At 43.8% G+C, this 13,953-nt stretch overlaps 1 protein-coding gene across 2 annotated transcripts in view; it reads right to left on the reverse strand.

Moving 5' to 3' along the window:
* The window catches only part of CNOT6L (CCR4-NOT transcription complex subunit 6 like), a 30,916-nt gene that overhangs the window by 7,333 nt on the left and 9,630 nt on the right, over positions 1-13,953 (reverse strand). Inside the window, exons 1-7 of one of the 2 annotated variants that reach the window (XM_075709488.1) lie at positions 7,601-7,737; positions 5,641-5,762; positions 4,986-5,172; positions 4,423-4,508; positions 3,877-3,966; positions 2,993-3,061; positions 816-973 (exon numbers count right to left, since the gene is read on the reverse strand). In XM_075709488.1, coding sequence (XP_075565603.1) covers positions 816-973; positions 2,993-3,061; positions 3,877-3,966; positions 4,423-4,508; positions 4,986-5,172; positions 5,641-5,752 — 702 coding nt within the window. In that variant the 5' untranslated portion in view covers positions 5,753-5,762; positions 7,601-7,737. Of the gene's footprint in view, positions 1-815; positions 974-2,992; positions 3,062-3,876; positions 3,967-4,422; positions 4,509-4,985; positions 5,173-5,640; positions 5,763-7,600; positions 7,738-13,953 lie in introns of those variants that run through there. The other variant, XM_009490969.2, reaches the window with a different exon arrangement.

Consider the following 13,953-nt stretch of genomic DNA (forward strand, 5'->3'; position numbering starts at 1 on the left):
ATTTTGAATAGCGACGGATTACACCTGGTATTTTTGACATCTGAATGCGGATGCCGTCCTAGGTTAAAACTTCTGAGAGGTGGGCAGATATCCAGCAGCAATTAATGTTTAATCTGGAGAGCTCTTTCGCACAAGGGTCTCTCGCTTTTCTGTAACAATACATTTTCTTTGTAGTGACATTTGGTCTCCAAGAGGATTTCTGAGGTTGATCTATTGAGGTTTTCAGACCGAGGTAACTACTCTCTTCTTGTGCAAGATTTTTGTCTACCAGAACTCACTTAAAAAACGAGAGATCGGTTTAAAGGCAGAAGCATTCAACTGTTCTAAACATCAGCAGTAAATTTCTAATAGCATAGCAGGATAGACGTACCAATGACAATCGATATTTAACTTTGACCATGAGAGTCCCCTTGTTTGTCAATGAGAGTATTTTTGAGACTTTAACTTCTGTACCGAGCAGGGATGGACTAGGAACAGTGGCATTTGGGGTTACAGCGTTCTACGTTCTCCCCTTCTGCAGTAAACCCCGTACAGCCAGAGGGAGAATATTTAGGATGCTTATCTGAGGGGGAAAAGACCTAGATCTTCCAATGCAAATTACCTACTAATTTAGCTAATTTTATCTCACTTACTTTGTCTCATTTCAGAAAACACAAGCCACTGCGTAAACGAGGAGCCGTGCACGCAGCTTGCATTGGTAAGCCCCAGAATTTGTTAGCGAGCAGGCGAATATGGTGTTTTCAAGGGAGCATTTCATTCAGCTGGAAGTTAATGTTTTCTGTTTCTGATGAAAAATACGGTTATTTGCCAATTACCTGAAGACTAATGATATCTGCATCACAGTTGACGATTTCTTCCATGATTCCCTTTTTTCTGTACTCCCAATTGAGAGCCCAAGATGGGCAGTAGCCATAGAGCTGCCGGGTGGCGTATTTATCACACAACACATTGTAACACATGACTGTGAATGAAGCTGGAAGGAAGGAAAGAAAGGGAAAGGTTATCAGCCTCTGAAGATTACAAATGCTGTATTTATTCAAGCCAAAATACTGAATCTTACATGGTCTATTCTGGAGGGCCTCCTGAACACAAGTCAGCGGGCTTAGCCCACTGAGTGTTTCAGGAGCAGGAGTAAAAAAGGCCGTGCCGAGCCAGCAGTGACCACATAAGGCCAAACTCTTCCTGAAAAAAAAATCAGCGCTACTACCAAAACGAGACGGCGTCACGTGCGTAACAAAGCAATGCAATCCCGTTTTGCAGTCAAGTCTTTATTACCTTTGAGGATGGGGGAGATCTAGGGGTCAGCAAGAATTAGGAACCGTCTCGCTCTGGATTTGGGGGTAAGGAAAGTAGCAGCCATTTCGGTGATGGAAACAAAACTTAGTATTTATTGCGTGAGGTGCCTTGATACAGCAACTTCAGGCTTAAGTGACCTGTAGGGTTCTGAAGCAAAAGCAAAACCAAGCTGCTAAAGAAGCTGTTACTATGTCACGATACCACAGCATCAGAGAGAAATGCTGCTTTAGAACGTCTCATTTTTAGGTAGTCTCCAAACCATTTGTACAATTTTCCTAGCACCTGTACAGCATTTCTAAGTTGTATCAAGTTGTATCTGTGTCTGTCAAGTCTAAGGGGGACAGAGAGGTCTGGGTGAGGGCAGGGAAGAGAAGGAGAAATGAAGGCATAAATTAGCAAGCACCTAATACGTTATTTGGTTGCACTTTTTTTAAAAAAAGAGATTAGTCAGCATGCAGCTCATCAGGTCATTCAACTTGAAACACACTTCTTTCACGCACAAACTTCTCAACTCCCTTAGATTTTACACCAGTTCAAAAAGGCGGGTAAATGCAACATCCTAGCACCATGCCACTGGGAAGAGAACGATCGTATTTGCAGGGAAAGAAGTGAGGTTTTACTACGAGGCTACCCCACAGCTGTATTTTTTTATACTTGTAGTCAGAGAAGATTTCCGCTGTTGTTTCAATTTTATAATATCAACCAATTGGCTTGTTACAGTTTCTACCACGAAATACTCCATAGTTAACTCGCCTAACACTATGCTTTCTAAGGACTTCTGAATTCTGTTTCTGCTCAGGAAGTTTGGTTTAAAAAACCCATAAAACCGAAGTCCATAAAACTCCACCGAGATACTGATTTGTAAGGGAATTTGAAACAGAAATGCAGAACTTAATGCTGCGGTGGCTTACAGGACTTTTGTCATTTCCCGTTTCCTCCTATTTTTTTTCTGGTTTGTTGTTCTTTAATATAAAAAAAAGTGACAGATGACCTTAACTGCAACATTAGCCTGCCTGACAGACAACCCAGTTAAGTTTTGAAGACCTGCCGTCTTTACACTTCTAAAAAGGAGTAGTGTAGAGGACTGCCACGTTATTCTTTCTGGTTAATAATCTGATTTTCTGCAATAACAATATTAGCATTTCTCTTCTTCATACAAGCTCACGGATGCTTTTTGAGGCCTCTATTCAGGACGCGCAGGGGAGGAAGATTTGGCCACTGGATTTGGACAGCCTCAAGAAATGCTGCCTCTTGCACTTTACCAAAAGCAACAACAGAGGGCATTAAACTAACTTCAGTACCAGGCACTCCACGGGTTTACTCACAGATAGGGACTTCTCAAAGTCTCTCTTTAGTCAGCCGGTGCACGGACACGGCATTTGTATACAGTTATTTTACAGCTCTTATTATTTCTGAGAAATGAATTTTTTAAAAAAAGCTCTTTTCCTTGGGCATCAGTGGCTGGAACAGCTACGAAAAAGCCTAACGTGGGAAAAGAAATGACTGGCATCCCCTTCAAATTATAAAAATGATATTTATAGCATAGCCCTATGTTAATTGTTTTAGTACAAATGAACACAAATTGCTATTTTCAATCTGATCCATGTAAGGCAGAAGACCTCTCTGAAAATAAAGCCACAGAAAAGTTTTTCAGCGTGCCATTGTGTGAACATAGGGAAAAGAACCACAGATTTACCTGAGGGCAGAATTTGGTCTCGTTCTTTTAAAGTAATCCATGGCCTTGGAGGCAGCTGCTCTGGATGAACTACAAAAAATTTAAAACAGTGATTAATTCAGGGTGTGTGTTTGTAAGTTACAATTTCTAAGTCAAAAAGATGACTGAACAATAATGTTCCATATTGTGCTTCGCAACCCCAACTCCCCAAGTCTTTTTACGCTCAGGGGAGGCAAAAGCCATTTAAATAGTAAGAGCAAATTTGCCAGTTGTGATTCACGGCTATTTTTGTCTCTTGCTTTCAAATCTAGAAGCACCACCGAAATACTCCTGCGCCTTGAATATACTGCTAAAGAGGGAGGGGTGAATCCCATAGTGGTTCAGACATCCTATACTCCCCTTCTCTAAGAATCCCACCCTATATCCATCGCTCCTGCAATGTTTTAACTTAGTAGATATCAAGTGGCAAAACAGAAAGCTCGGTTACAGAACCACGAAGCAGGATTTAACTCAGGTACTGGATATTGTTAATCACTTCGGTATTTCCGGATCTAAATTTCACGTTCTGCTTGCATTTGAATTAGAATTTCTAGCGGAAAGCATCAAAATGACTTCAGCAAGGAGGGCTTTGCACTTCATTGGTAACTGAAGGGTTTCAAACAGAACAGCGGGAACAACCGGCTGTAACATGGTAAAAGGGGAAAAGCTTAGACGGTACGTGTCAACGTCTTCCACTGTGTGCGAGCGTGTGCTTGTGTGTAAGACTGGAACCACTTGACAAAAACACAAAGGCAGTTAGAAAATACTCTCCCTTCGGTGGTTCAGATTCTTGTTTTAGCAGCAAATACTGTCAGAGATGCATGCTTTTAAACCACTTCTGTCAATCAGATTTGTAGGGCTGTCACCTGCTAGATTGTCAAGCATGTAGTTCAGTAGCTTTCGAGTTCCGTCTGGATCTTGGTAGAGGCTGAGAATATCTTGTGATAAAGGATTGCCTGCCAACAGCATAAAACAACAACCGGGTCATTAGCTGCCTGACTTTCTTGAGGCTTTCCAACCAATGAAAATCTCCCATAACGAGAACAGACAAATTGACTCAGATGATATTTAGGTTGCTTAACTTGGAACTGTAGAATACCACAGTAACAGATGCTATAGAAATAGCTAGCATGCATAGACTTTCTTCCTTCGACTCACCTCAATCAATAATACAGGAGGTTAAAGGGTTTATTTACCTATCTACAGATTTGAAATAAGCTCATAAGGAAGCTTAATAGCATTAAAAAAGAAAAGCGTTGTTTTCCAAACTGGCTGGTCATTTTTGCTACAAGCTTAGTATCTCAAACAAACTGTAAGAAAATGTTGAGGTAATACACAAAGTTTTTGAGCCCAGCCCCCTCAGTAATTCAAGAGCACTCCCAGGAATATTTAACTGTAAAGAACTCACTCACCTTTCAAACCTAGGGTTTGTAGCTGGAAGAGCCGTCCAAGTTCATAAGGCAAAACCCGTAACAGATTGTTATTTAAAAGCAATTCCCTGCAGCAAATGCAAAAACACTTTTGATGAGTATCACTTCAGAAGAAAACTCTTAAAGCGCTATACGCCGCTCAACTTCAAAGACGACACTTTTCACCCCGAATTTTTTTGTATTATGGAAAGATATGCCAATCTTCCCATTTCAAAGCATGACCGAAATACTTTCATTAGGAAGAAAAAAGCCACAAAAAACCCCAAAACACAAAATTAAATCAGGGAGAATTTAAACAGCAGGCAATCACCAAGTCTCAAAGAACGTTTCAGGGCAGAAGACTACACAGCTTAACAAACACGTACCTGTAGAGATCAGAAAAGAAGGGTAATGAACCCAAAAGTAATTATTAAAACTGAAGGTTTACACCAGACTTGAATTTTTCAGAATTATTTTGCATACAAGAATGGAAAGCAAAAGAAAATTCTCGGTCCCAATCCCAGAACGTAGATTTTTGAAAAGTCAACCAAAATAATTTCTCTCACCTGAGAGATACCATATTTCCTAGTTCTGCTGGTAAACTTCTGAGTTTGTTGGATGACAGATCCAGGTAAACCAGATTATGAAGCTTGGCAATATCAGGTGGAATGCGAGTAAGATTATTGTCATTGAGGTGCAGAGCAGTCAAGTGCGTCAGCGACCAAAGCGACGTACTCAAGCTCCGCACTCTACCTAAAAAAGAAAAGCGAAGAACCACCTCTTCAGTCAAGTTTGCACTCTCAAACCATCAGATACAAACTACAGGGAATGTCAGAATATGGGATTTCCAGTGTGGAAACCCTACCGCTTCACTGGAATGTTCAGTGACGCTTGCAGAAGATACCTTTGTCTGTCTTTTCTGTGAGTAGACTTTAAGTAATTATCTAACCCCCCAGTTAAAAGGATAGAGACAGAGGTACACTTCTAGGGAAGCAAACGTGCTACACAAAAACTGGCGTCCAGTCTGAGTTGGTGTTTTAAACCAACTGGGCCGAATGGGAGCCAGCCAAGCTCGAAGACAATCTGGTAAGTCACTTACTCCTCCTCCCCAGCTCAGAAAAAAATGTTTTCACAACAGGATCCCCTATCTGAAAGCGGCTGGTGCGATTCTGGGGCACCAACAACTCCACCGAGCCAAAATTCAAAACCAAATCAACTCACCCGAGATCTCTAACTCAGCCCAGTGCGACTTCTTCCCGTTGGCTACCTCTTCTGCTGACATGATGGTGTAAATCCTGCGAGGATCTGGAGGATCATATTTTTCCTTTGGCATCCCTGTTAGTCTGAAAGACCATCACAAGCGTTACCGTCTGCCGCTCGACAACATTTCTTCATTTCTAGCCCGCCAGGAGATTACCTTCCCCAGTGACACCCTGCAAAAACACATGCCCTGGAGTTTATGCACAATAAATATTATGCTAAAGTCAGCCCAATTGCTCCCAGCGCATGGAGTTAAGCAGGTGCCCAGACCCTTGCAGTAATCGGGCCCGTAACGCAAAAGGGCATTTCTCCCTACAAAGTTTGGTTTTCTGCAGTCATCCGCAGTGTTACCTTCTACTGCCCTGGACACAGGCTTGCTGGGTTTCCTAGTTTATCCCCCAGACCAAAGCGTAACCTACGTCACCGCTGAGCTATTTGCCGCGTGCAGAACCTGCAGACAAGATGACAGCGTTTCGCGATTCACGCCGAAAGCACACGGATTGCTCCCTCCTGTCGTTTTCGCAGGGAACCAACGATTGAAGGGAAGGCTCTTCTCTTTGCTTTTACAGCAATTATTTTCAACATACAAAGTCCTACTTTTGCACTCCACTTATACAAGACTTGAAATTGGAGTCTGAAGGGGAATTAGCTCAATTTTTCCATTAACTACCTAGCTTTTCTGTTTTGTGCTTTTTCATGCTCAGTATCAGTAAGACATTTTTACTCCTAATGGCCTAGGAGACACAAAACGAACTCAGGTAAAATTCTCATTAGCTGTTCTTATGCATACAGGGCTTCAGCCCCGTCCAAAACTTGAATATCAGATGCACTTATGTCTTAAGGGTGAGCATGCGCACACGCAAATCCAACCGATATCATTTTCCAAACGTTTTCCAGATTCTTGTCAGAAGAGACCTCCGAAGTCCCATTCAAAAAACATACACTTCCCATATGGCACAGGGAGAAGTTTCCCTCCATACCTCCCCAGACCGTCGTGCTGAGAAGGACTGGGAGGGGAGAGGGGTTGCTTGGTTAGAAACGTGAGGTTAGATGAATTTGCTGTTCACTGGTCTTTTCCTCCCCAGACACCCAAAATACACAAACCTCGATGCGATACACATCCAAAGCAGCTGGTCTGCAGGATGCTTTTTTCCCCTCATGCATACGTCTCTACTACAACTGGCTGCAATAGCTGTGAAGCTCTTAAAACAACTGTAACTCCTTCGGTTTGCTGAACTGACAAGTCAGAAAACTATGAAGAATTTGAGGAAACTAGTTCAGGGTTTTTTTCCCAGCTAGTCCACCTAAACAAAGACCACACGCCTCCTTTACGAGCTTGAAGTATTAGAGTTTTTTTTCCAACTGATGCAGATAGCCAAAAGAGCATTCTGGCATTGCACAGGAGCAGGAGCTGTCAGGGCTGTCCCCTGCGAAGGGTCTCAGTTACAGGTCCGGTGGTTCCTTCCCTGATGAACGCCGAAGGAAATTCCATTCACGCTGAATTCAGGCTCCCTGTTGCAAGCGCAGGGCAGATGCGAGCCCCACATCTAATTATAGCTGACTTCTATTTACAGGTGAAGTCATACGGCGAGGAAAGCTACGGGGTAAGAGGATTCTGCACTCACCCTGCTCGGCTGCAGCAATTCAGTTGGAGGCAATGAATGAAACATTACTTAAGGACACGGGATTAGACCTGAAGTCTTTCGATCCTCATTTCAGAACCCCAAAATCAGGAACAGTACTTCCTGACACAGTCAGACTTAAAGGCTGTGCTTTGGGAGTGCTAGATCTCCGGTGCTTAGGGTTTGCTGGATTTCTCTTCACAGTTAAATACGTGCACGTGCAGAAGCAGGGAGCAGCCCCGGCCCCAAGAACAGATTCCTCACAGCTCCTGCCGAGAGCCACAGGAGCCCTATTTCACCTTTTCTCCCGGGCATCCTTGCCCTTAGACAGGGATGAAAGTAATCCACATTCCAGCGAGTCTCGACACGGCTCTTCCTGGATTTTGCTAGACCCCTGGAACCGAGCAGAGACACCCAGCAGAGCCGTGAATCGCTGCCGAGAGCGGGGCCAGGACCCGAGCGCTGGGAGAGCCTGCAGTCCCTGGCAGCTGCGGAGAGCACGGCGGCCCGGTCCCAGCGCCTGCGAGGAAGCACATGGCAACGCTACCGCACTTTGTATTAAAGCCCAATTGCCTCGAGTTGCGCCGAGTGAAATAGCAAGCATGCTACTCGATACAAATTTTATGTGATATATATATGCACTCGAATCGAGACCACAGTCCTAGCGTTTCAGACACAGCATAAACGGAGCGAGTCTGTCCGTGTCAAAAAGCAGCAAGCTAGTTTTGCAGCAAGTAAAGCTGACACGTCACTGTCACAGAGTTACCTGCGATGATCCTTTAATAGAAAATGAGATTTCATTACCTGGCCGTATTTATTTCATCCACAAGGCATACTGCAGATTAAAAGGGGGAAGCCTAAAAGCTGGGTGGTGAAAATCAAGCAGAACACCAACAAAGGATTAAGCATTTATGGCAGAAGGGAGTTTTTTGGATCCTTAAGTCTTATTCATCAAACATTTGAACTGACTCAGGATGGGTCTTTGTTTTGCTTTTTCATCTGTCGTATCTTAAAACAACCTGTACTTCTACCACATCCAGACCTAGGACATGGCAAACTTTGCTGTCCAGTACTCGGCATCAGCATTTGCGTGAGCGCTCTGTGAAACACGCTGTGCTTGCCGGGTCTTTGCATTCTTGTTTTCTACAGCACAATATTATAGTAATATCAGACCCAGGCCGATTTAATTTTCAGTTTCTGCAAACCGAAATTCCTCCCTGCCCTGCATACTGCTGGCAAAAGCTTTGGCCCCGGTTGCTTCTTCTGGGCTTCTCAAGGTGCATTTCCAGCTAAAAAAAAGCACGCGGGAAATTATTTGTTTTTCTGCTCGCCTTTTCATCGCAAGCCAGGCACAGATGGCTAACAGCTCAGGAAGGCTCAGTCCAGCCAGGGCTCCTTGCTGTCACACACACACACGCGTTGCTTCAAAGTCTTGAAGCGGCAGCGGTCTCCTCCAGCTGCTGAGCAGCCTCGCTGGAAACCGGAGCGGGGCTTGCCGTTCCCACTGCCAGACCCCAGCAGCTCCTCGCAACGGGGGAGAAGTCGGACAAATATCCCAGGGGCTGGTGACGAAGTCTTTAAACCCGTAATGGTTAGACCGTCTGAGTCGCCCCGTACTCATCCATACCTTCCCGCAGGCCAAGAGGTGACCACTGACTGGGCGACACCATCAAAAAGCTCCAGGATCACAGTTTCCTCCTTTGGCAGGGAACCCAATTAAATTATGTTGAAATATCGCTCGTTATGAGAAGTGCTCCGCCAATTTAAAGCAATTTGCAGCAGTCAGAGGCCCTCCAATAAAATGAGCCCTGAACTGCGAGTCAAACGACACGCACATTTTTCAGATATGAATCACTTTATTTTGAAATAGTAGTGAGTCAAACGAGCATCAGCGTAATTTCCACAGTTACAGAAAAGGGAAAACAAACCTAAATCAAATATACTATTTTTTTCTTCTGCGTAACAGCAACATTGAGCAAGACTTGAAAGCCACCACATGTATTTTCTTGCAGCAAAAATGAATTCTGCCTGGCTTCCCAACTCCTATCATTCCCATCTCCCCCTCTGCTTGTCCTGGAACTAAACCAATATCCAAAAATCCCAATCTATTTTTGCTCGGTCTTCAGGGAGCTACACCGAGTTCCCTGAATCAGTTTACCCCCAAATCGGACGTGCATTAGTGCTGTTACAAGGAACGAAGCAGGAAGACCCAGCCGGGGACGTGGGAACTGAAGTAGCACTTATTTAGGTCAGCTTGAGCTGTTGCGGAGCTGCACCCTGCGGGTTCCAGCACCGCCTTTGCTAAAATTCAGCTGACCCAGGTGCGACATGAGCAGAATATGTGCACTCAGTTTCTTTGCTTTTCAAGCGGGACCAAAAAAAAGTTCTTGCCGGCTTTTTTTCTGAAGAGTTCTCGCGGAAAACTTTTGAAGCTACTAAAACTTGCTCTCCAGTACAAATCTAACCATGTAAACTTAAATACTGTGACCCCGATATTGTGTAAATTAAAGAAAACCTGAATATGAGAACATCAAGGCATTCGTAAGAACAATATTTAAGCAACCTTCAAAATCTGGGGGTTCCTAACAATGTCATGCTTATGCAGTAGCTCTTTGGCTACAAGTGCACCCTCACAAGCCTAGAGATGACTGGCACAGCAGAGTTACTCAGCTGAACGCACCTAAGTATGGTCCCAGGTGAACTTAAGCAGCTCTAGCTCAGGTGTATATAAAAAGGGCCAGGGGAAGTTATTTGGTTTGGGAAGTGTTGCAAGTGGTAGGTTTATGGCTGCCTTTTTTGTGCTCTTGTTTTTTATATGTTGTTGTATTTGCTGGCTTTTGTGTATGGGGCACGCAGACTAGCACTTAAAGCCAAAAAAAAAGGAATAATGTAACAGTACTGGAGGTGTGAAGAGTGTCAAAGAAGAGTTTTGAGCTATCAGGCTGTGCCACAGGCTTTTACTCTGAAGACAGAATTTTTGGGGCAATGAACAACAGGAGCTTCTCCACACTTGGAGTTTCAGACAACCAGGTAATAACAGAAAAAAGCACTGCTCTTCTGTACTTAACTATTCAAGACCTTTTCAAGTTACACAGGTGTGGAGAATAGGAGATAGGGAGGATATAGTTAGCAGTATGAAACATAAACTGGGATTTTTCTTAGGGAGAAGCAGAAGGTAGCCCTACAAATTGCATCAGCACAACAAGAAAAAAAAATGATGTTATGCTAGGGATTAAGAAGTTTCTTAACTCATAGTATTTTTTTTTTTTTTGTATGGGTGGGGGAAATCAACAGCAGCTGTGAACATAGAAAGTCTCTTCCATTACACAGCCCATCCAAACACACCAAAGTCACTATCTTAGGGTTGCTATGAGATGAACTGCATCACTATCATTTTTAATAAATTCACATCCCTTCTTCCGAAGGCAAATATCCCCCATCAAGCAGAAGGATTAACGTATGTTCAGCGCAAAGAGGAAGCCTGCTCAAAGCTGTCCAGATCATTTGGCATCGATGTTGCAGGAGGATTTTGAAGCCAGATAGGTCAAAGTCCCTTAGAGCTATGCGCTCCTGCAAAGTAATGACCAGTCCCTTCCCCAGAGAGGTTAGAAGATGCACTTCTTAAATTACAGGGACTATAATGTGTTGTTCCATTTAAGTTCTTTCATACCTCAATGCCTAAATGAATTGTCTGTCTCTGACGAGGAAGTAAATCAAAAAGAGCTGCAACTTCATCTCGCTTCAGCCCTGTGTTTATGGATGTGCTGGCACAACTCAAAATCCTTGCCTCCAGCAGAGTGACGTTCTTTGTGATTTTGTGTTTTTTCAGTCTCTGTATATAGATGAGTCAAACTGCCAAAGCATTTTGAAAACTATCCAGCAGACAGCCCTGAATCATTCCTCCTTCCTCTGTGCAGTAACAGCTTACTGTCCGTCCACTTCCATATGGTGATCCCTCCCAGGAATTAAAAATCCTGCTGGCTGACGAGGCCAGAGCGTGTGCGTGCGCGTGTATACGTACAGGCACGTGTTATTTAATGTCAGCAAGTTGGAGCGCAAGCTGGAAAACAGAGCCGGTTTTACTTTGTATTTTGTAAACAGGACTGAATGGTGGCAAAGGGAGGAGAGGAAGGCTGCTCGTCTGTAATGGGAGTGCTCTGTTTTTGGATGAGCATATGAGAAAAGTCTCCCCATTTCGGTCTCCCGAAGGGGAAGTACAGCCAAGACCCACAAATACAAAAACTGATTTAGAGTACTTTGGGGGGGGATGAAGATCAAGAAAATAAGGTGATTGTTTAAGGGTACGTTAAGGGGATTCAAAACAAAACTGCTAGAACTAGGATATGTATATATGTGTTAGCTTCAGGTAAACTATTTAGTATATATAGTATCTAGTGTATCTATGCTAGCAAGAAAATACGTATTGGGAATTTCGATAGTCTTTTGCTTGGATCTAAATTTTCTTCATTGTGCTCTCCTGCAGGAACGTGTTCAACTACCTCTGCATACGCTGCCTCTAGCAAGAGTTCAACGAGCACCGTGAGTCTGCCAACAAAGGTACCGTCTCTCTTCAGTTTCTGATTCCAACTATCCTGATTGGGAATAGAGAATATCAGTGAACCAAATAAAAATGCCTCATCACGGGTTTTTTTTATTAAAAAGAGAAAATAAGCATTTTTGTTACTGTCATTTCCCAATACTGAGATTTCAAACAACCTTTGACGGAAGTGTAATCGAAGTACACAGAGACTATTTGGACACAAGTAAGTATCCTACCAACAGGAGGACAGTTAAACAGTGAGTGGAAACAAATCGCAAGGCAAAAGATAAAATTTGAAGTGAATATTAAATCTAAGGAATAACAACTAAAACTTGAAGCTTAGCACCATGGAGCTAGCAACAAATGATGAAGTCCACAAGTCCAACTGAAAAAAAATAGTTTGTTTTATAAATCTGTAAAAAGATGTATTTATTTTTGTATCATCCATCCAAGAAAATTGTTTCTCACAAGAAGGCACACTGACTGCTGTGCAGCTGCTCTACATGAACTCAGGAGGACTACTGGCCTCTACTCACTAGCAATCTCTTCTTTAGCAGACAGAGCCCAAAAACATATAGTTAGGAGAACTGTGGAAATCGAGAGCATTGAAGGTCGTTTACTTCTATCTCCTTTCAAGTCTGTAGCAACAGTAACTCTGCCTCTATAGTACCCTGGAGACAGGGCCCCAGCCCAGTTTGCCTTTTTTAAATAACCTGGGCTCCAAGTGGGAAAGAGACAGCACGCTACTTCTGTAACGCTGTTAGAAAATTACATCGGCTTCTACTCTTTTCATCTGCTAACGCATTTAAAAATACAGCAAGGTAATACGGGGGGTTTCTCGAACCACATCAGTCATGCATCTAAAACCAAACTTGCTTCAGTAAGACATCTTTGTTGCTCTTAGGTTCGGTATTTAAATTCCTTAACTTGAAACTTAACTTAGGGAGTCTTCACACTTATTGCAAGCTAAATGTTTTAATAAAGTGCCACCTCTTCTGCATGATCGAGATAAATATTAGATGTAGAAAATATTCAAACAAAATAAGCTGCAGAACTAATTTTCATAGTCCTTCCTCATACCTATCACAAGGCAGATCTCCTTCAAGGACTATAGCTTTGTACTGCAGCTGATGTAGGCAAAATAAGCAGAAGCAGGAAGACCTAAGTAGTTGGATCTCTGTACTGATGCTGAGAGGATGAAAAGCTGTTCCTCTAAGCTACAGCTGGGCAGGATGCACGTTTGTGCTGAGAAGCAGAAGGGAACAGGCTCTTACTATGGTGCTGCCCCTGCTTGGCAATTTGATCTTTGCCATAGCCAAGGGAAACTCGCAGCTACCCACCAGGTTTTGGAACAAGGCTGCACGGGCAGGAGGCATCTTCACGGAGCAACTTCAGGGTTGGGAAGACAACGCTACTGCTTGATAAACTTGGTTGATAACTCGGAAAGTGGTGCAGGCTTACCAGAGTGGCGGCAACCCTGCGAAAACTTGCATGTAGGATTTTGGACTTGCGCTCGCCCGCTCCAGCTACCGAACCCAGAAGCGTGGTGAAAAGGACATGTCAACAAGGACAGCAACAATACAATGGAAGTTGTCCAAACCTTCCTCTAGCTTTAATTCCATGTGGTACTTAGATTAGGCTCAGCAAGAGGAGGCTATTTAAGTTTCGCGTGTTCGGTTTCACAGAAAATCCTCTCTTTGCTCATTAGCGAGTTCTTCGTTGTGCGAGAGGTGCAGCAGCTGGTAGGGATCTGCTGGAGGCTGTCGTACAAAGGGACTGAAAACACAGTTACTGCTACCTTAACTACACAGCTTTCTGCCTTTCCATAAGGAGTTGCCCGTGCCCAGCACGCCGGTGAGGGTACTGGCTCGGCTGACGCGGAGCTGCTCGTGTGCTGTCGAGCCCCTGTAAGGCAAGCAAAACGAGACGTGCCACCAGCAGCAGCGACGTTCAGCAACCACATCCTGCCAGGCTTCTCGCCTCCTCTGCCTGTCTTGACACACGGCACGAGCCCGAGCGCAAGGAAATTCAAGTTTTGGGGGTGGGAATAGTGAAAGGCAAGAGGTAACCAAGAAGCTGCAGTTGATGGTAAATTCAGTGGAGGTGGGAGCT

This window comes from Pelecanus crispus, chromosome 4 (assembly GCF_030463565.1).
Source record: "Pelecanus crispus isolate bPelCri1 chromosome 4, bPelCri1.pri, whole genome shotgun sequence".
In the NCBI taxonomy this organism is placed as follows: domain Eukaryota; kingdom Metazoa; phylum Chordata; class Aves; order Pelecaniformes; family Pelecanidae; genus Pelecanus; species Pelecanus crispus.